Source organism: Agelaius tricolor, unplaced genomic scaffold (assembly GCF_023055355.1).
Source record: "Agelaius tricolor isolate 1412-34295 unplaced genomic scaffold, bAgeTri1.0.p SCAF_2, whole genome shotgun sequence".
Lineage (NCBI taxonomy): Eukaryota > Metazoa > Chordata > Aves > Passeriformes > Icteridae > Agelaius > Agelaius tricolor.
In genome coordinates, this window is record NW_027269262.1 from 87,689,618 (window position 1) to 87,712,122 (window position 22,505).

General features: G+C 41.1%; 1 protein-coding gene across 1 annotated transcript; it reads right to left on the reverse strand.

The window, feature by feature from the left end:
- Positions 1 to 68: 68 nt before the first annotated feature.
- On the reverse strand, positions 69 to 21,156 carry OC90 (otoconin 90). The gene is made up of 15 exons (XM_071421818.1): positions 21,080 to 21,156; positions 17,315 to 17,380; positions 17,046 to 17,105; positions 16,607 to 16,781; positions 13,923 to 14,035; positions 12,434 to 12,562; positions 10,909 to 10,950; positions 10,494 to 10,550; positions 7,371 to 7,421; positions 7,011 to 7,067; positions 4,986 to 5,135; positions 4,537 to 4,626; positions 2,786 to 2,960; positions 1,675 to 1,781; positions 69 to 688 (listed from the first exon to the last, which is right to left on the reverse strand). Exons 1-15 carry the CDS (start codon positions 21,123 to 21,125, stop codon positions 366 to 368), a joined length of 1,641 nt encoding a protein of 546 aa, XP_071277919.1. The 5' UTR covers positions 21,126 to 21,156; the 3' UTR covers positions 69 to 365.
- Between the last annotated feature and the right edge of the window lie 1,349 nt (positions 21,157 to 22,505).

Sequence of the window (22,505 nt, forward strand, 5' to 3'; positions counted from 1 at the left end):
TAATTAAAAACCTGGAATACTTGGACACCATCAGCAAGATCCAGTCTGAACCAAGTGCACAGTTAACAAAAGTCAGTCTGATCATAACAGTTTTTACATAAAAAAATCAAGTGAAGTTATATAGAACACTGTCCAATAAGTATTTAAGGTAATATCTGACCTAGACAGATGCTCCATAGTGCTGACCTCCCCACAGTGAGGAGTTAACACAGCCTAACACCTAATCCTAGTTTATGATTATGTCATTTGTGTGCTGGAGAGTGTGAGGCAGCGTGGAGAGGATGAGGAGGGCAGGTGCTCAGTGCCTGGCTGCTGTGCTGGCCCTTGCCAAGCCCCTGGAGGTGGGTGGTGTTCTGCCCTCAGGGTTATCTGCCCCGGTGCCCCCCAGTTCTGCCGTTCCCCACGTGATGCCACATCCCTCTCCTGGCTCTCCGGAATCCTCCCCGCCGGGCTCCTTCCTCCTCACTGCTCTCCTCGGAGCTGGAAGCCCCTGTGCCTGTTTGTGAGCCTGTTTGGGTGCCTGCTGGAGGCCTTTCAGCAGAGTCCCCTGGGCAGGAGAGCCTCTCCTCCCGGCAGCCCTGCCCGTGGGGCATCTTCAGGCTGGCGTTGAAGAAGGCAGAGCCCATGCACTCGGCCGCGGCCGTGTCGCAGGCGCAGAGGAGCTTCTCGCACGTGCTCTGGCCAATGCCTGAAAGAGAAATTTCACAATTCTCCTTTGAAAGCTGTTGAACTTACTTCATGTATAATTTGCCACAGGCAGATGAGGTTTTGAAAATAAAATTTTCAAATCTGCCATGAATTTTAGTCTCCAAAGTCACCCATTAATTACCTAAGCAAAAGCCTGGCACCAAGGTGCTGGGCAGTGGAAGGTGCTGCTGGCTTTAGTTGAATTTGAATGTAAAGACACAAGTAGCTGACTTCTGACTGTAATTATAAAATGTCTGAATGTAAGTTTCTCAGCCTGACCTGGTCTGTAGCAGGCTCAGATCCTGCAATGCCCCCATGGCATTCAGCAGTCTAAGATAGGAAATGCCTTGTCGTGATGACTGGACCACAGGAGCCCCTTTTTCCGCCTCGGACCCTTGCTTATCTCTCTGTAAGACTATAGTTCACTTTCCTTTTGACCCCTGCTATTGGACACTTTCTAAAACCCCTGTATCCTATAAAAACCCCTTCTTTTGCCCAGCTTGGCAGAAGAGCTGTCCCTGAGAACCTTCACAGAAGATTCAATAAAGATTCCTGTGGAACCTCACACAGCCTTCTCCTCTCTCTGCATCTGCCTAGGCACCTAGCAAGCAAAGAGCTGAAATCACAAATGAGCTGATAATCACTAGAGCTGGTATCACTTAAGCTTGCTAAGGCAGCCAGTGGCTGGGGACTGCTTGGGAACTGGGACAGGCTGTTCCAAACAGGACTGAGCTGTCCGGATCCATTGCAGCCCACTGGGGACACCCCAAAACCCGGCAGAGGCCACATTACTGGTCACATACACAGCAGTGTAATAACCTTTGTCTCAACTAGGAAAAAAGTTTATAGTAAACATTGCTAATTTTTTGTAAGCTAAATATTTCTGTCTCCATACTCGGCTCTAGCAGCTCTGTCATAGTGTTACTCAGTCTGTCATGTTGGTACACTGGCATCAGGACATGAGAGTTTCCTCTCACACAAGCTTACATTTTGGTGTGTGATCAAAACATACAACTTCAGATCTCAAATTTCTTTCTGCATGACATCCAAGTTTCTTAACTTGCTCCATACAGCAGTGATGAGAGAAGCAGCATCTAAAATAAAAAGTAGAAGTAAATGGAAAATACTTTCTCTTCCTGAATCCCAGAACTCTCACAATTATTTGTCTGTCTTTATTTTCAGTGCCCATTAAAACTAAAAAAATTTCGTTTTCATACCCTGGAATGTTTTTTCTATGAAGAACAAAAATCAACCTAAGCTGTTCCTACTTTATTCCTATATTTGTTCCTACTTTCACTTTCCTCTTCCTAATTATTTTCGTGTCACGTGTTTAAGAGGGGTGTGTTTTAATTTTAAGACACAATTACAATTGTAACCATGACCTAGTCTGCCATGAGAAGTGTCTTCCAGTGTTCAAATCTTGGCCGGAAATCTGAAAACTGCATCATGATACCCAGATCATGCCATCATCTAATCCAATTTTTCATGCCTGGGCTGTCTTTTTGTGTGTGAGTGCAGGAGAAAGGAATGTGCTGTACTTGGACCTGATGTGCCCCAACTGTTATGAACTTCCTCAGAGGAGGAGGCTTTTAGCTGTAAATACAACGCTCCCAGAGGTGCTTTTATTTTGGAATTCTCTGCATTGCCCCTCATCATCAGCCCTGCTGGCTCTTGGCTGCAGCTCTGACAGAACTTTGCTCCAGCTTTGACAGAACTCTGCCTCAGTTCTGTTCCCTTCTGGAGGACAGTGTGCCCTGGGTGGATGTTAATTCTGCTCTTCATAAGTCACTGTTCAAGCCACCTCTTAGCCAAGTGGCCCTTATCCCTTTGATGTTCTCCTCCTTCTGCTTGGCTTACCTCCCATCATTCTCCTTTCTTATTTGGAGTTAGTAAGTCCTCTCCAAAATACTGGCACAACAATTGAATGTGATTTAGTCACATGAGAGTATTTTGTGTTTTATGCATTTAAGTGGATTTTTTTCCCCAGAATGTGACTTCACTACTGCTCCATAGCTATACAATGCCCAGAAAATGATGTTCTGATCTTCCTTGTCCATGGGCACTGCAGTAACAATGGCACACACAGAGGAGCCCACACCTGTCCAGTGCATCAGTGGGATCTCCTCTTCCCTCTTGGCCACAATAGCAGCCATAGGACTCAAATTCCTCTGGGCATCTCTCAGTTAAGCAGAACAGCATTTCTCCAAGCTGGGGCAGCTCCCTCTCCACTCTTCCACGTCCTCTCTCTTGCACAAAGGTCAGTCGCTCACACACTGCAAAGCAAAGTTGTTATTTGACACACCATGTCCTCACTGCTTGAGGGCTCTCTTGTGAAGATAGAAGTGTTTCCAGAGCTACCAGAAACTCTGAAGGATGACATTTTACCACCTCTAAATTACTGCTTCAGTTCATGAACTATGGCTCTTAGAGTGCTGACTGAGCAGGACAGCCAAAGGGCAAGGCAGTTTAAAGGGGAGAGCGATTCCTATGAAGATAGAACATACAAGTCAAATTGGACTGCAGTGAGAATACTTAGCAGTCCTTTGGAATCCTTCATAGGTAATTTTTTTTCTTTTGGAATATTCAAACTCAGCTGAGTATTCAGTGGTTTCTGTCTTGGTGATTTGGAAAATACAGTCCCAACCTCTTGTGCTTCCACAGTGATAGCTGGACAATGACCATGTTTTGCTGAAGGAAACAATATTTTTTTCTGTTCTCATTTGAAATATAGTCCAATTTGAGCTGCAGTGCCCCTAGGCCAAATGCAGGAGTGATCTGTTGTAATGGCTATTGTGCTGCTGAGGGTTTGGCATCACCAAATCCCAATCCTAATGTCTCTGTGGCTCCCTCTACTCAGGAAGAACTGTTTTTATGGGAATTAGTCATAACACTTAAAAGAAAACAGTGTTCCATATCAGGAAAAAGACATCAGAGGGACCTGTTCTGGGACTTTGCTGGGGAAAGGATGTAAGAGGCTGTTGCAGGAGAAGGAGGGAGGGAGGGCTTCTGTTCCCTCTGCATCCTCCCTTCTCCCACAAGTAATCCCATCTCCCCCTCTGCAGCTCTAGTCTGATTCCCTGCTCCTGTCAGGGTCAATCCTGGATTACTGATTCCAACAGGAAATTCTGCCCATGTGCCTTCCTGAGTCTTGATTCATTCATGTTAAATCCCAGCATAAACCACAGGCTCAGGGAATTGATCTGTGCTCTCTAAATGCTGGTATTTTAAAATTGTATTTTCCAGTTTAGTGAAAGGTGGGGTTGATTCTTCTGCTCTTTTCCAGTTCCAGGGCTGCTTCTCTCCATTGGGAAGCCTAAAAAGATGGATGAGACAGTCCTTGAGTGTGGACTTATAGCCATGACAGGTCTAAAATGCCTTAGGATCACTGGGATCCCTGAGCAGGAATTGGAACAGAATCAGAAATGGTGAGAAAAAGTATGACTGGCAAGGCTGTGGGAAAAGGTCAGAATGAAGAGCAGGAAAATTCCTATTGCTGCTGCTTATAAAACAAAGCAACTTAAAGGTTGTGATTAAATTACTTCCAGCAAACAAAAGCAGGGAGAAACATTCCCTGAGCTCATTTTAGTTACTGCACTAAATGAAAAAAATTCCTTCCAAGCTAATAATTAGTAGTTTTTATAAGTGTTACTGACAGCATATTGGCAGAAGAGGTTAAAGTGATGGAAGCTTTTGCAGATGTCTCCACCTCCTGTTCTTCTAAGTACCAATACATATGTGCTAAACTGGTTTAAAATAACTATAATATTTATATGTAATACATACCTGCTTTTAATACAGAGGTTGCTGAATATTTCATCAGATGTAATGGGGAAAAAGGCCTTTATTTACCTTTTCCTGCAGGTCCCCTCTCAGACAGTCCCAGGTCCAGAGCTCTGCCAGAGGAAGCTGTGCTCAGGCCACCCTTTGCAGGGCTTGTCTCTGGAGAAGACAAATGCATGGGTTAGACTTGTGAAGGTAGAATAACTCTTCTTTCAGGAGTCCAAAAGTGCATATTCTAAACTATTATCAACTGCAGTCTCCTAAAATTTGTTCATTCTTCGTGGGAGGCTATTTATTAATGGTTGGTTAAGTTTTCCTGGTCTGGTGGCAGTGAGCTGCCCCTTCCAGGGCAGTCAGTGCTATTCATCCTGTATTGTATGCAACCTCCAGATTTAAATAACAAAACAGTTTCATTCTACATAGCCATTAAAAATGCTGGCTCCTCACATAGCTGTAAACACGAATAGGAGACTTTTCTAATTTAGAATTAGAAAAAGTGTAATTAATTTTTCACTTGCCTTTTCCTTTTGTCCTTGCAGGTGTGCCTGCAGGACTCCTGTTGGTGGAGACAATTTTGACTTGCATTGAGTTACTGTCTCCTGGGAATGAGGCTGGGGAGGTGGTTATCTCTTCCACTGGGACCAAAGCTTCCATAAATCCATCTTCTTCTGAATAAGCAGAAAAAAGAAAGCAGAAGAAGAAATAGAAAATAACCAGCAAGATTCTAATTTTAGATAGCTGCTGAGAGTAATATCCTCAGGCAGAACCAGTGTGAATTGATGGTCACAGAGAAGGAGTATCTGAGAGGAAAACTGAAAAAGCAGAGTATCCACACTGGTCATTTATGCACATCTCTTGCCTTTCAGAAGAAAGGACTGTGGTTAACTATTTCCAATTTAACTGCTGATTGTTTTGTTGTTTTTTTGTTTTTTTTTTTTAATTCTCTATGTACTGAGACAAAGAGCTTTGCCAGGTGCTGAAAATCATGTTTGCTGCTTAGTCAGCTGTACTGAGAGATAAAGTACAAGTGAGATGTCATTTGCTGAGTAAATGGCTTAAAAAGTGTTTGTTTTCATGAAGTTTCTAAAACTGAGAGTAACATCAGTGAAAGAAGAAATTATTTGATTAATGCAGAGCTGGGTGATGGAAGGGGTTTACTGGGTTGTAACCACAAGGAAATATTGAGGGCAAAAAAAGTTGAAAAATAATTATTTTCAGGAGATTATTTATCCTAAAAAATATTTTGGTGTTTGTTTTTACATTATCTGACACTTTGTTGCTGATCAGGAATGTTTTGTTGAATTTGGAGGTACTTAAAATCTTTTTATGCCTTTTTAATATAAACTAATTTGTAAATGAAAACACTTATCAAATGGTTCCATTTCCATTTCTAAATGTCAATGTGAACCATGTGGCATTTCACAAAATAAATACTTTAAAAATACTAATAGGCATGTATTTTCATATTTAAAGCTTTCCTTTTGAATTCTTTGGCTGAATTTATTGGTTGGACTAAACTCAAATTCATTAAGCTTGTCCCTCTGATGTTCTGGTTTTAGTATGTGTTGAAAATAACCTGTCACAGGATAAGAGAACAGATTAAAAGAAATTAAAGTACTGCTAAGAACACAGCAAAGCCCATGAAAGGTGGCAGAAAGGGATCAATAGTCACACACTGGTTTTGATAGCTCAGCAAGATGCACAATTTATGCCACTTTCTTTGGCAGAGAAATGTTGAAATGAAAGTGATTCCTGCTGGATGTAAAAAATAAAACCAGAGTTTGGGAAATTCTACACTTAGCTAAGAATAGATATCACAAATAATCTCCTGGGAGCTGTGCAGACCTCAAACACAGTACACAGATTTTCTGGTACATCCAAGTTAATGTAGGAGAGCATTTAGTGATTTTGAGCAGTGCTTAGTTCAGCAGTGCTGAATCCATTGGGTGGGAGACAGGGATATTGTTCAGACAGTGTAATCAGAGGCAAAAAATGACTGCTCTCTACTCTCCATATGCAGTTTTCTCTTTTTCTGGTGGATTTCAGCCTGCCTGGATAATCCTTTCTATCCAAAAGGGGCCAGAGAAAACTTCCAGACCTATCAAGGTGCTCCATTTTCAGCTCTGCCTACTGGTGAGGCTGTGCTCAAAGCACAGACACCTGCAAAAGCTGGAACAGGTTTTAGACTGGGAGAGAGTTCCATGAAATTATCTGTAATAAGGAGGAGGCAAAATCAAAATAAACCCTTCTGGCAGCAGATGCTGTGAATGTAATTTACAGAAACAACCATTATATCATTAAACTTTATGTGAAGAGGCTTTCAGAAACACTTGGATGAGGAGTGCAAATGAGTGGCTGGAGGCAAGGAACAGCTAATGCTTCTCAGCCAGGTTTTATTGTTTGTGTATCTTCTATCTGACCCTGATCTAAATTTGATTCTCTGGCAGCCCTGTTGCTACCATGCACAGAGTTTTAACTGTGATGCTTTTAGATGAAGAATTGCTGTGTCAGTCAAAGAAAGAGGAAAACTGAGGGTCACTGACCTTTTATTGAGAGGATGGGGGGAGCAGGAGCTGTGCCTCTGTGGTCCCTTGAGGTAACTGTGCAAAAAACAGAGGCATCATGGTACTGACCTGCCAGCTGAATTTATGCCATGCATTGCTGAAATTACTTTGACTTAAAGCATTATAAAACTTAACCAAACAGCCTGAATTTATTAAGATGGTAATTAGGAGAATCAAAGTGTTTTGCTGAAGGATGTGCAAGTCAGCAGAAGAAATATTATCCAGAAATCCTGAGCTGAAGATTTTTGATTGTGACACCACAGAGCTTCATAAATGAAAATCCATGTTCACCTGTAGTCAAGAGTGCCAAATTTGTCAACAAAATTTAATGACTCTTACCTCTGGCTTTGGAAGTTGCCAAGACTCTGTCACGGGGCTCAAAAGAAACCACTGTTGAAAATAGAAAATATAAACTCAGGAATCACTTTGCCAGCACAGTTATGGACAGTCAGGCTGCTGAGAAGAGCTTTTTCTGAAAACAGGAAGATACAGACATAGCATGGAGAGACATTGGCCTGTTTTTCTCAGTGGTGTATGGATGGTTGTAGACAAAGTGATACTCATAAATTAATCTCATTGCATGCAAATAATTACATAGCACTAACACAAGATTCTATGATTCTATGAAAGAAGTGTAAATATGGCTGAATTGGGAAATTCAATATTAAGTTCATTTTACAGACAAATAGACTAAACAGGACTAGGTCTGGTATCCCAGTGTTGTGCAAGGAAGGATGCTGCTTTCCTTGCAAACATCTTGTGTGTGTCTGCACTGAGAGTCAGGTATGGATGGGCAGCCATAAGTCCAAATACCTCCCTGACCTCTAAGTTCTTTCCTTTACCTAATAAAATGATTTCCATTTGTCAGCTACCTTTTGGTAAATTATAAAAACAGCTGTCAAATGATCTAAAAAATCATCTCCCCATTTTTTTTTCTGTGTTATTAGGATGTCATGATGTGAAGAATAACTTCTTAAATCCTTTGAATGAGTTTCTCAATGATACTTAGCTTTGGTTTGATGAAGCTTCCACAGTTGTCAATGTTGAAGATTCTTTGGGCTTAAAGAGGAAGACAACTGGTTAAATAGTAAGTGGCTCTCCAAATGTTTCCTTCAAAGACTGATTAGAAACACTACCTATATTGTTTTCAGCTTTCTAAAATTCCTAATACAGGTTTTTGTTTGTTGGTAATGCTTGGAACCTTATGATGGACTGTGCTTCATTAGGGAGCAGGAGTAGTTATTTTCAGGAAGTAAAACATTGCTTCAGATGTGCAAATACAGATGCTCTCGCTCCTTCAGGAGTTCTGTTTTCTATTACAAAGTGTCCCAGAAGCAGATGGAAAAACAGGAACCAACACTGGAGCTGCTGCTAGGTGAGAATGAAAAATATTGTAAAAAATCTACTTTGATAATCCAGGAGAGCTATGAAGGAACAGCCAGCACTTACATTCAGCATAAAGCCTTTTCAGGTACCTACACTTCTGCATGTGCTGCTATTTAAACATATAAAGAACAAATAAACCCACAAACCTTTAAATGTAAGAAACATTGTTTTTTAAAAAGAAAAAAAATTTTCAATGTGGTTTTCATTATTCCAGATTCACACTTAGAGCAATGGCACACACAGAGGAGCATAGTAAAGCTTGAAATCAGGTTCTTAGGTTCTCAAAAAAATTCAGCTTTCCACCTCTCCCTGTGCAAGCTGGTTTGGTGGAAAGGTCCCTGCCCACAGCAGGGGATTTGGAATGAGATGATCTTTAAGGGCCCTTCCAACAAAAACCACTCTGTGATTTTCTGGGTCAAGCAGTGGCCTGGTTGCACATGTCCAGTGCACGCTGCATCTGTGCTTGGCAGATTTGGGGTTTATGAACAGAGAATCATGGAATCACCAAGGGGAAGAGACCTTCAGATCACCCAACCCAACTGTCAGCCCTGCCCTGCCCCTGTAACCTCCAAACCCCCAAACCACATTGCACAGTGCCAGATCCAGACTCCTCCTAAACACCTCCAGGGGTGGTGACTCCACCACCTCCATGGGCAGCCCCTTCCAATGTCTGAGCGCCTGAACAGTGGAAAAATTCTTATAAATGACTCATCTGAATCTCCCCTGTCTCATCTTAGGGACATTTCCTCTGATTGTTTCCCTGCAGGCACAGCAGAAGAGACCAACACCCACCTCACCACACCCTCCTGTCAGGTGGTTTTGGGGAGCTGTGAGGCTCCCCTGAGCCTGCTCTTCTCAAGACTAAACAAACCCATCTTCCTCAGCCACTCCTCATAAGAAATGTTCTCTTGTCCTCTCGTGAGCCTCGTTGCCCTTCCCTGGACACACCCCAGCACCTCAATGTCCTTTCTAAAGTGAGGAGCCCAGAGCTGAGCACAGCACTTGGGGTGCAGCCTCATGGTGCTGAGGGGTGATCACTGCCCTGGTCCTGCTGGTCACACAGCTGTCATTGGCCTTCTGGGCACCTTCTGTGCCTTCTGGGCACTCACTGGCTCCTATGGAGGCAGCTGTGCTCCAGCACCCCCAGGACATTTTCCAAACAGCTCTGGTGCCACTTCTCCCTTTACAGCAGTGTGGCTTTGCTTGTGATGAAGCCACAAAACAAAAGTGCTAAACTGGGTAAGAGTCCAAGACTGGTCTCCCTCTCTACATCATATCCTGGCCCACCCAGAGTTACCAAGGGCTTTGGGTGCTTCTGTCCCTGGCCTCTCATGTGGCAGGACAGAAATGTTTGGTCACCCACAGCAGGCAGACCTGCTCTCACCATGGAGTTTTGCATGCAGCCATGGTTATCCTGCCACTCTGACTCAGGGAAAGGCAGCAGTCAGCTTTTCCTTTGTCTGGGGATCAAACTGAATGGTTTGATCCTCATGCAGGCAAGAGGAGAACAGATTCTCTCTGCAGCAGTGAGGTGACTTCCATGACAACCACTCGGCCTTGTGGTTTAGAGACTCACCAAGGAGGCTCCAGAGTGAGGAGGTTTCAGCCTGGATCTCTTCATTACAAGTAAATAAAACACCATACTGGTGGCTCATTTTACAAACCATGCTCAGAATTTCCTCGTGCTACTGCTTGATCTTAATTAATTCAATATCTTTTAAAGACAAGAATATGCAATTGGCTGTGGTTGGCACCCACAGAGGGCCTCTCTGCCAAGCCGCTCACCTGCTCCAGCCTGTGTTCCCAGGGAAAAAAAGGCTGTTTTGATGAAAACAGGTTTTGTTGAAGAGCATTGAATCTCAGCCCTTGGGAAACTCGCTGTAAACACTGGTTAAACACATTACATGCACAAATTGAAAAATTGCACCTTCCCATTCAATCTTGAACTCCATCACCAAAACATTACATCTAGTTTTACATCAGTCCTTTTAGAAGGCCAGAAAGAAAGAAAATATCTTGTATTCTCTCAGCTTTTGGGAGCTGCAAGCAGGGCTTTTTTCACTCTAAGTTGCAAACCTTCTTCCACAGATGCAGTCACAGCCAGTGTTTCATCAGTCCTTTGATGAACCAATGCTGCAAAAAGAAATTTTTTTTTTTACTCCAGAACATCATGGCTTAGGGTGCTCCTTAGACTGTATCCTGGAATAACATGATCAGAGTCATCAAAAAGGAAATTATTTCTAAATATTATTATGATTACAGCAGCAGTATTAAAATATCGCTTTAGTATTTATACCCTGCTGATACTAAATTCTATTGAGCTACATGCAGTATAATAATAAAAAATAATCCCAAAGAGTTTCAACTTCAACAAGAGGAATTGGCTGGCAGTCAGCATTCTTTAAATTCCCATTTCTTCAGCTTATTTTTCTGAGTATAAGCTGGTCTCAATTTAATACATTCCAGACAAAGAATTACAGAGGTGACCTACCCTCCATGTGTCGTGTTGTCAGCTCTCTCTTGCTGGTTGTTTCTGAAAGAGAAAAGTCTCTCATAAAGTGTGAGAAGGGGAGTTTTTCACTGTTTGATCTGAATAGCACAAATCAGGAGTCCATTGAATGTATTCCTATTAAAGATTTAGTCAAATACATGCCCATGTCACTCAATTTTTTCTCTGTAATAAAGAACCTACCAAAATCCTTTGTCTATGGATTCATCAGATAGGGTTATTATTTTTTTTTCCCAAAGTCAGAACTGGACACAGTTACAGTCAGAAGAGCTACACAGAAGGATTATAACATGAGTGAACATTAAGTGAAAATTTCTTTCAAAAGTTGCTTTTTGTTCTCCTCATCAAGAAATATAATCATCAAAAATATAATATAATTTAAAATTAGCAGAGACATCCAGTGAACTCAAATGGAATCTGTCTTTATCAGCAGTGATAAAATCAGCATGATTTTCCTGTTAGCAAAGAACAATTTCCCCTTTACTTTTGGTGTGTTGGATCTACCATACTGTATATCAGGGACATCTGATCCCAGTGAAAGATTGCTGTCTTAAAAAAAGACAATGAACTGGCTTTGATGCAAACCTTCCTGGGGCATTTTCTTCTCCCTTGATGCATTCAGGAGGGTATGCACACATCCAGGCTGTGATGCAGGTGTGTGTCTGTCTGTCCTTAGCCCTGGAGGCTGTGACTGTGACCCAAAGTATTAGAAAAGCTAAGGCTGCTTTTTCACATCTCCCTCAGCTTAGGGACCCAGAGCTCCTGCCCCTGCCATGCTCTGGTTGCAATCCATATGAATGAAGTTTTTAATCCAGGCCTGCTCCCACAGGGCAGGCATTTGGCCTTGCAGGGCTGTAATTTCAGCTACAGAGCACAGATCAGTGTGTGACCATGGGGATAAACCTCCCCTTCATCCTTTGCAGGGTTTTTTCCCTCCAGAATAGAAACCAAGCAACTAAACAGAGTAAGCTTGTTTTTGCTTTTCCAGTTGGTTTTTGAATGGTTTAAGGGAAGATTTGGGTTAGCAATATTTTCAACATTTCCTGCCAGTGACATCATCACAAGTATCACTCATTCATTCCAGGTGGCAGAAGTTTCCTGAAGAAAAAGATTTCTTCACATCTAACTGGAATTTCCCTGTTGCAGTGGTGTTCCTTGCACCCTGTGCACCTCCAGGAAGGGTCTGGCTGCACCTTCTCTCCACACCTCACCTGGTGCTGAGAACTGCAATAAGATCCCTCCCAAGCCTTCTCCTCTTGCCTCATGGGCTCCAGCCCTTCCCCAGCCCAGAGGCCTCTCCTGGCCCTGCTCCAGGGCAGCAATCAGTCTGCCACCACCTTCTCTCCTGGTACTCACCCAAGCAGCAGTAAATGGACAGGACACATGAAACTGAGACCAGGTTTATGGCAGGAAGGCACCCAGCTCCTGCTTCATTCTCGTTAGGTCACATTTGGTGCCAGCAGAAAGTCTGGCAGGAGGGGGCACTCGGTCAGATCCCTGTTATTACCTGAAACTGGAGATGGGCAGGAGGAGACATCCAGCCCGTTCAGGGAGGAGTTGATCTGGGCATTCACAAAGCATTCAATGGCATCTTTGTCACAGGTGCAGAGGAACTGTTCACAGGGATCCACAGACTCTGAAAATAAAACAAAAATTCAAACAAGGAGCTATTGAAAAATCCTTTCCACCTTCTGCTTTTTCCTCCCTGTAAGGTTTGTGTCTGTATTTTGTTAGTCCAAACCTATTTATAATGTACTTCTCAGTGCAAACATGGACAAGTTTAATAGTCCATATCTTGTCTTAAACACCAGTTGATGCAGCCTGGCATGGCTGTCAATAAATTATTGCCTCTGGTTATGTCTGCAGAATATTGAGGACTACAGAGCAAGGCTCTATTCTTCCATGGAAAACTTAATGCAGCTGATGCTGCATTTAACATTTCACAGACTTCATTAAAATATTCCTCCTAACTCCATGAAGTCACAATCCACAATCCAAGCCTTTCATGGATATGTGATTTGCTCCTTATAAAGAATCAAAGAACTTTAGAACAGCTTGGACTGGAAGGTGTGTTAAACCTCATGTCTTTCCACCCCCTGCCATGGACAGGGAAATCTTCCACTAGACCTGGTTGCTCAAAGCCCCATCCAACCTGGCTTTAACACTTCCAGGGATGAGGAATCCACAACTTCCCTGGGCAACTTGTGCCAGTGCCTCACTTCTCTCAAAGTTAAAAATTTATTCCTAACACAAAGGATAGGAAACAGTTCCCCATGAAATACTATTTTCAAAATTTCCTACCTTTCAGAATTTAAAAAACATTGACTTTTCATAGCTGTGACACTTCTATTTTGTATTTGTGATGGAGACTATATAGAAAGAGCTGAAAAAGCATTAAATGGACTTGGACAATTAGAGATTGGCCTAAATAACAAAAATGGTTTCAATTTGAAACAAAAAATGGAATTTGGATCAGATTGTTGCTTAAATAGGATGTAAGGGTATAGTCTGAGGATTCTGCTCTTTGCTGGTGTCCTCAAACCATGTTCTAGCATTTAGTCTTTTCTGAGAGCCAAAACTTGCTGAAAATTTATATTACATGCTATTAGGCTTTAAAGAACCCCACTCTTGTCAGGCCTGTACCAGCATTGCATGGAATAGCTCCTGTTATAACACACAATCTCTGCCCTCACTGATAGAGCTTAGCTGCTGAGTGTGTGTGACACTCTGAACAAAGAATTTGATCCCTCAAAGTGCTGAAAAATCAGGCCTTGATGCCTCAGAAGTTTGTTTTTCAGGTGTCTCCTCAGCATCTGCTGCATTTCTGATGTGTGGAGATATCTCAAGCATTGCTTAGTGGTCTTGCTTAGTGGTCTGCCTGTTGGAGGAGCTCTGGGAAGTGGAGCAAATAATTTCTCTATGACTTTTGGTAGGTAGACCAGAATGAACTACTGGTGAGGCTCCAGTGTCAAGCTCTTTTGGCAGGTCAATCTCACCACAGGTCAGGTTTTTAGTAGAGCAGCTGACATCTGCAGAGATCTTTGATGGGTCCCACGTGCACTCCATCTCCAGCGCTTCCTCGTAGCATCTGCGGTGCTGAAAGCAGCATCTTAAAGAGGAAATAACAGAGAGGTCAAACCATTCAGTTTGATCCCCAGACAGAGGAAAGGCTTTTCCCTGAGTCAGAGTGGAAGGATAACCATGGCTGCATGCAAAACTCCATGCTGGGAGCAGGTCTGCCTGCTGTGGGTGACCAAACATTTCTGTCCTGCTGTGGTTCCCGGGTGCTTGCAAGGACTTTGCAGGCACTTCATGTAAGAAATCCACTGCCAGTGCACAAATACTTCCCCTCAGCACTGTCAGCTCACTCACAAGCAAAGCCCCACAAGTCAGCCCTAGAGATCTTGGATCCAGTCCTATCCCAACCTTCCTCACTGCAGATTTGGAGAACTAAACTGAACCTGGCACTCACGGAGGGTTAATGGCTCTGCAGTGTGAATTCCTCATTGGGACTATAAAAATACATGCAGTTTTATCCTCTATTTCTTGTACTTCTATGCAACGATCACAATTGAAATGCACCATTTAGCCATGGGAAAGGGCCATGAAATATTTTTCTCACACTGGAGTAAAACAGTTTTCTCCTGCCACTATATAACAGAGGCAGTCAGAAACCTTGTGTTTTCTGCACCCCTGTTGTTCTGCCAAACTCAAATTGCCAACAGGACCACTTCACTTTGAGTAGGAATAAAAAGTCAACTAAACCAACAAGCTCTTCTTCAGTTCTCTCCTCTCTTCAGCTCTTTGTACAGATAAATCATCTCCTCAACATCTCTGTGCACTGACATCAGCTGTAAATGAAACTCCAAGTAAAACAGTCATCATTTACCCCAGGTAAAATTGTTATGTAGATTAAACAGTCTTGCTGTTAGAGTCAGATTGAAATGCCCTCATTTCAGAGAAATGGACTCAAAATCCAGCTCTGCTATTGAGTTGCATTTGTTCTGGAAAATGCTGAAGACAAGGACAGTGTGAATATCCAAACCCAGCATCTGCTGCCAGGAAGGATCACACCTGCTCCTTGCCAGGCTCCCTGCTAGGGAGCCCTTCTACACATGCTACACATGCACTTTCACTTTTTCACCTCCTATATTTAGAAAGAATTTCATATCAAATCCCTGACTGTATTAATAAATAATTATCACAATATTTTATTTGTCTTCACAACCAGAGAAGGAGTCCAAGGAATGTATCTAAAAAAAGTGAGGGCAAATAGCATTCAGCAGAAAGGCCTGATGTCTCCTCTGCACCACAAATTCTACTGTGCCTTGTTCCAGGGATGAGACTGAAATCTGTAAGCTCCATCAGGAACAGGGTTTTGAACACCTGACTGATGATGTCTCAACCCTCTCCTGACTCTACCTGAGGTGTAGTGAGGTGTTAGCATCTAAAAGCTCCCCTAACTGCATAAGGAGTCTAACATCAAGTCTCTGCACTTCTTGTTGTTTAGAGATTCACAATTACATCAACATTTACTGCAACAGTTAATCCAAAAATTCAGTTAGTTTCCCTTTGCAAGCAGGGAAGGGATTGTTTCTCTGTCATTGCAAGACATGGATTGTCCTCTGGGCCTGCTTCTCTTTGACAAAGTCTGTGGAGGCTGCTAATTTAGATATGACAATGAGCTACTCTGGGAAATGGGAAAAGCTTGTTCTTACAGGCACTAGTACTTTCCCATGCCTTAAAAACCTGCTGTGAGGCATTGAATCCTTTTCTATAGAACAGAAATGGCACAGAAAAGCCCCAATATTTGCAAAACTATTTTCTAAGAAATAAAATCAGTGAAAGAAATTGCAACACTGTGGGAACTGTCTCTGGAAGAGACAGGCAAGCCACTGGTTTGGAGACTCCCTTGAAGCAGGAGCACATCTCTGTCAGTGGCAAAGCAATAATCAGTCTCTGTTTGCTGCACATGGCAGTAGAAATTCTGTGCTGACAGGGAAACCTCACCCCAGGGCTGCACAATTTGTAAATACAAACTGGCTGTGTGGGTGATTCTCAGGACAAACCTGCTGATGGATGCTTCTGCAGTTTCTGGGTTTGTGCTGCTCTGCACTAAAATGGAGCTGAGTAAAGCAAGAGCCCAGGTGCTCAGCTCTTGGGTATCAATCCATTGAACTGAATCAGGCTCCCATTTCAGGATGTCATCACAATTGTTCAGAAAACCTTTCACAGAGAAGTTCCATGGGTTTTTTTCCAGTAGCAGGGTTAGATCTGCATTTTCCCAGCCATCCCATGCTGCAGAGTGGATGGATTGATTTCCACCTATCTATAGGCTTAGCCCTTTCTGAGCCATTGCTGTCCTCACTCAGGGAATGAATACATTACATTGTTGGAAAACCCATTTTATTCACAGACATGGATGTATCATGATTCTCTTTGAATTTCCTTTCACATCTCCTGCTGATATAATTAAACAACTATTTGATTGTCCTGGCCAGAGATTACATTTTCTCTCACTAGAGCCAGATGGTGTGGGTCTTACTTACCCCCATATAAATCTATCTTTTTATTACTGTTTTTAAATAATTTATACAGGTGTTATGCTTTGGGTAATCAGAGCAGGAGGGCATTTATTGCCAGTCAGGGTACAAAAGGATCTCCCATGAATGTGACTTACTCATCAGCTTCATCCACGGGGAGCCCTTCCATCTCAAACCGGCAAGAGCAGCCGTAGTCCTCGAAATCCCTGGGGCAAAACCCAGTGACACACTTCATTCTGTTCACAAAGTTGAGAAGGGCAGGGAAGTTGGTGAAGATGGACTGTAACCAGGTGAAGTGAGAGCCCAGGCAGTCTGGAAGGAGAACAGCCATAGAACACCTGGTAAGTGGAGGTGAGGCAGGTGTGGGTGGCACACAGGCGATGTTTGCAGGAGCACAGAGCCCAGACCAGGCAGGGACTTTGGGCAGTGCTTGGCACTCAGCAGTGTTTAGTGTTACAGTGGCCTTTGGGGAGATCTGCACCCATAAAAATCCCTGTTTCATCTTAATAAATATACAAAAACAAACCCCACAGGACTTCTATTCAGAGCTAAAGTACAACTGGAACAGATACGTACCAAAAAATAATGCAACACTTTCCACATTTTGAAAGACTCCATTGAAGAGTGTGGCATTGTCTAAATGAAAAAATAAACCAACAAACAATGCTTACTTTAAAAAAAAAATTTCTCCCCCTACCAGCCTTCCCTTAGTCTCACTTCAGCTGTTAAACCATTTTGAGATGAGTCCCTGGCTATTTGCTCACACTTCCCTTTGATGCCTCTGGAGTACAAGGATTCCCACTGCCATGCAATATTGCAGAAAGTAAAGCTTAAACCTTTCTTACTCAAGATTCTTTCAGGTGTGTTAAGCAGCTCTGGCAGGAATGCTGGCGGCTCCAGTTCTTGGCCACCTACCTCAGCAAATAAATTTGAGAAGAAAAACATTTAGATGTAAAAAAAAACCAAAACCAAAAAACCAAAAAAAACCCCACCAAACTCCAAAAGATCACAATAAACCAGCAACATGTATTTCATTATGACGCACTGCAGGCATTTTGAATATCTTCATACACTGGTAAGCTGATTTATCAGAGACATGAGGTACTTGCTCAGCTCCACCCTCACCCTGGGAAGCCCAGAATTGTACTGGTATGTACTGGGAATTCACACCCACTTCAGCTCAAAACCCAGTCTCTGTTGAGCAGGTATTGCTGCTGAGGATGAGCTAACCCTTGCCTTCCTGTCTCATCTGAACAGTTGCCCTTTCTGGGACAAATTAGTAGAATTATATAAACTTGGTTTAGTGCCCACCTATGTCCCAAGCACTCTGTAATCCTGTGCTATAATATGAAGCAGAGTTATTTGAAGTGATCTGGTTTTTCTAAGTCAATCTTGACTATTGCCTTATTGCCTCATTGTCTCTCTTCCTATAACTTCAAACTTCAACTTAATTATCTTTTCTTCCTTTTGAAGATGATGTGGTAGATTTGGTGTATTTTCAACACTTCCATTTTTTCTGTTGGCCAAATTCTGAATTAGAGTAAAATCTAACATTTGTTCTCTCCCTTCCCATTTTTAATCTGGTTTTTTTCCTCTGCATGATTTCAGAAGATAATGTATTACTTTGGATTTATTTAACCTTTTTTTTTTTTTAATGTAGTAAGTAAAGGGTATTTGCTGTCTCAAGAATCTATATATTTAAAACTGAAAAAGCCCATAGTGTTAAATTCATGGCATAAGTTATGTCTCAGAATAACTGGCATTAGGAAAGCTGTCCTTTTTCTCTAAAAAAATTCTGGGAAAGAGCTGACAGTTGTCTTGTTCATCTGTTACATTTTCCTGCAATAAATATAGGTGCAAAAGAGTAAAGAAGAGTAGTGGGGTTTTTAGACAGGAGGCTTAACTCTATGCTTAGTAAAGGATTAAGAAAAATAGGATTGTTATTTTTTTTAAAGATCATATATAAGTGCTTTCTCAGGATATCTACAACTTTTGTGATGTGAACAAGATTTTCATGGTAATAGTCATATTCTCCCAGCAATTTATTTCTCAAGTTCAGTTGCAGAATATGGAGACAGGATTGAGTGAGTCAGGAAGAGGTGCTTCCTCTTGTGTTATTCTTTTTCCTGAAATTCTTGGTCACAATGAGAAACTTTTAGATAAAGAATAATCCACCAAAAGTGTCCATCTCTGCAGCAGGACTAAGGGGAGTAAATTGCTTTCCACAAACCAGAAGAAGCTTCCCAATAAAGGCTGGTCTTTCACAGAACTGTAACACATCTGTTGAAAGCTTCATTGCCATGAGGAATTCAGCTTCAGGCAAAATAATGGCATGCCTTGCAAAAAAACAGCATTGAATGCTAAATTTGTACACATGCTTGCCAGAGAAAAACTAACCCTTATTTTCTGGCTTAAAGCCTGTGCTTCCTCTGCAATGACAAACATCACCTGGGCCAGGTTCTGCCAAGTGCAACTGGAGCCAGGTCTGACACACTGCATCACACCACAGCTCAAACCAGGTGTTGAAGAAGAGCCATTAATCATTTGGTCCTTTCAGCAAAATGTTTGGAAAACAGGAAAATCCCATAGAGTTGAAATGTGTCAGAGGAGAAAATTGACAAAATCATATTCCAGGTGTACTGGAACTGTGATTGCTCCCCTATCCTTCACTTGCAATTAGTTCTTCTGAACAAACTGAACTGTGTACACCCAATTAACACATAAATGTTTGAAGTTCCCCTGGAGAGGAATGTCTGCTCAGCACTTTGGTAAATCATTGGCTCTTCTAATCCTATAATTACAAAAAAAAACTTTTTTATTTGTCACCAAGTCAAGATCAATGAACCAATGTTTGCTAACAAGATTGCTTACTTTTGTTTAAATTGGGAGTGGGAGGAACAAGGAGAAAATACTTTCTGGAGTAATTATTATCTTTTCCTCTTTTGGTATCATGTATTTGGACATACTGTCCTATGTCATTCCCTGTAGAGGCAGTGAAAGATTTCACTACAAAAATCAATCCTTTAAATCTCAGAAGACCCTGGGCATGCCAGCTTGTCTCACCTCTCTCCAAAACCTGTTAAAAAATTCATTACATTTTGAGGAGACTCCTGTATGATACATCAGCTCTTGGGCTTTCCCATTGTACACCTTATCCATGGAATTTCTTTTAATGTTCAGTTACATATAAAATTCTTTCTGGACTGCATCTGTGATTTTCCTACCTGACAACAGTTTTCTGAAATGCTGTACAAAAAAATCCCATCAAAAAAACATCACTGCACCTCCAGTTGTCTTTTTCATCCATGGCTCACTAAAAATGTCCTAAAACAGGGCATGGATGCACTCCTTAAAATCCTTGGGAAGCAAAAACCTTGACTATGCTGGAAAAAGTCAGGGGGCAGCAAACCCAAACTATTTGATTTATTCAGGGTAAATCACATGAATTCCTCTCAAAGATGCTCTTTCATGCACAGATATTTGCTTCAATCTCAAAGCAGAGATCAGCAGAATAAATCCCACAGAAATATAAATCAATAATCCTCCCCAAACCTAAACGTGGTAACACTTTAAATATTCATGTTCTCATTGTATTTAGCTAAAGGGAAAGAATCTAAACACTGCTGCACAGCCTTTTAAAGTTTGGGGGACTTTTTTTTTAAATGTTTTGTCAGAAAAATGTATGAATGTCCAGATATTTTTGAGTGCAGTACCAATATAAAATATATATATTTAAGATAAATAGATAGTGCAGGTATTTGGGCATTTGCTATCACTGCAGTGGGAAATGTGAATATTATCTCTGATTTCTCTCTATATACTAGAAGTCTTAAGGTTCAGCTTCATAATTTTAGCCTGTATGGTTTGTGTTAGACCTGTTTAATTTCTGAACTGCAATGCAAGCAACCCCTCAGAGGAGAAGCAGCTGGTGAAGCTGATGAAGGTCAGTGGAGAATTTTTCTGTGCTGGGGTCCTGAGTTTTCTCTTCCCTTTAGAAATATCCCCATGGATTGGCCAGAAATGGTGACAGACCTTCTAAGAGTCCTTTTCTTCATTTGCACATCATAACTCTCACTGACATTCCTACACAGTGCAGAGACTGCAGAAATTTGAGATGTTGCTCATCCCTGACTCAGGGAAGTTCATTCACTCATGACAATAAAATCTAAAGAGTTATATGAAGAAAAAGCTATTCATAATAAAATTCAAAAGAGGAGCTTTAGGTGGACATGGGTTCTATTTCAGGATCTACTGAACAGTTTGGAGAATTAAGACAATACAAATGTATTTAATGAATAGAATCTCATTATATGAAACTTATACATTTGGAGACTTAATGCCTTAAATAATGACAAAGTGCTAGCAAAAAGAAGTTGCAATTTTTTGGTTGTATTTTTAACCCCAGTACATATTTTGTTGCTTCACTACAAGTCCTGAGAAAAATATTTTATAAGTACTTCATAAAGAAACGTCTTCAAGTGCATTTGGGTGTTGAACACCAAAATTTGAGGAGAGAAGGTGTGTTTCTAAGGGACTGTTTCCAAATGCTCATACTTAAAAGAGTATTTTGACATAATGTCAAATAATCAGAAAAATACATTGCCACTTACCACTGTACACCACCATGGACATAGACACCAGCAGAATTACAATCATTTTTTGTTTAATCCAAAGACAAGAAAAAAGTCACACAGCAGACTGATGTGCCTGGTGAGTCAAGTAAAATATTAGACAGAATGTTATCTCTTCAATCTGAGAGTGGCAAGACATCATCTTGGGAAATTATTCTTTTGTAGTCTGGATATATTTCTGCTTGATAAAATTCAGTTCTTACCCTTATCATAGTAAATGCACATATTACAGGAATGATGAGCCTTATATATCCTTATTTTACCGATGTTGTCTAAAAGTCTGACTAACAATATTTATTTTGGCATTGCTCTGAGTTAACAGACTCAGCTGCCATTTAGCAATAAAATGGTGCACTTGCAGTTTCTTTTGCTTTGCAAACAGTTTTCACATCTTCCTTCATCTCATACAATGGTCAAACAATTCTTATGTTCAAATGAAGATATTGTGAAACACTGTGTAAATGAAGTTATTCTGATGTTACATCTATGGAATTCAGTTTATCCACAATCCATTAAATTTGTTTCAAATCACAAAAAATTGTAGTCAAACATTTATTCTAATCTATGTTGAGACTCATCTAATATATCATAATTTTTCCTAATGAGAAATATGATGTTATTTGGAGATCTTCAAGAAATGTGTGTAAAAAATTCTTCTCAATGTGTTGTACCAGTATTCATTAAATGGAAGATGACAGATTGGTTTTTAACTACAGTCATAAATTACTTTAAGTTTAGAACAAGTCAGGCATATGGCTTTTTACAGCCAAAGAAATGAACACACACGTATATGTACCTGCTTATTATTATTTGCTTTTCTGAACTCAAATATGGAATTAATTTCTATTAGAAAATATTGTAATATTTTATCAGGAAGTGAGATTATAAATCTAACAGCTCTAAATATTTATAGTCTATTTTCCCAAATCTCTTGCCTATATTTTTGTCTATTACTCCAAAGTCACAAATAGCTTATTCTACATTGTTTTCTTCTTGCTTCCCTTATTATAGAGAACATCCAGAAAAACTTACCTTGAGGAATATTATCCCAAAGCAGCTGGATGGAAGACAAATGAATATCAGCAAAGCCAGTACTAACTTATTTATACCCACTTGGATATAGAACTCACCCATGTGATCCCTTCCTTTATCAAACCCACTTCAACATTTATTAATTAATTCTGCCATGAGATTCCTTGGAGTCTTTATGCCCAGTGTATCTGTAATATGGCTCCAGCCATGTAAAGGATCTATACTGAGAAATCTGTTCTGCAGGTGCCTTCACCATATAATAACTTTCCCTAATACTCTTGGCTGTAATTAAATAACAGTCATCCCATTGTTATTAATCACTCCCAAAATCTCTTGGGCATGTGAATGTGGCTTTAATGGCTTAGCAAGAGGT

Bases quoted from the DNA above. Each gene is read 5' to 3' on its own strand.
- OC90 (XM_071421818.1), bottom strand. From the start codon at position 21,125: ATGATTGTAATTCTGCTGGTGTCTATGTCCATGGTGGTGTACAGTG. The intron at 16,782-17,045 runs GTACGTATCTGT...TTCTCCTTCCAG, and splicing joins AAGTGTTGCATTATTTTTTG to ACTGCCTGGGCTCTCACTTC. The intron at 14,036-16,606 runs GTAAGTCACATT...TTCCTCTTTAAG, and splicing joins CCCGTGGATGAAGCTGATGA to ATGCTGCTTTCAGCACCGCA.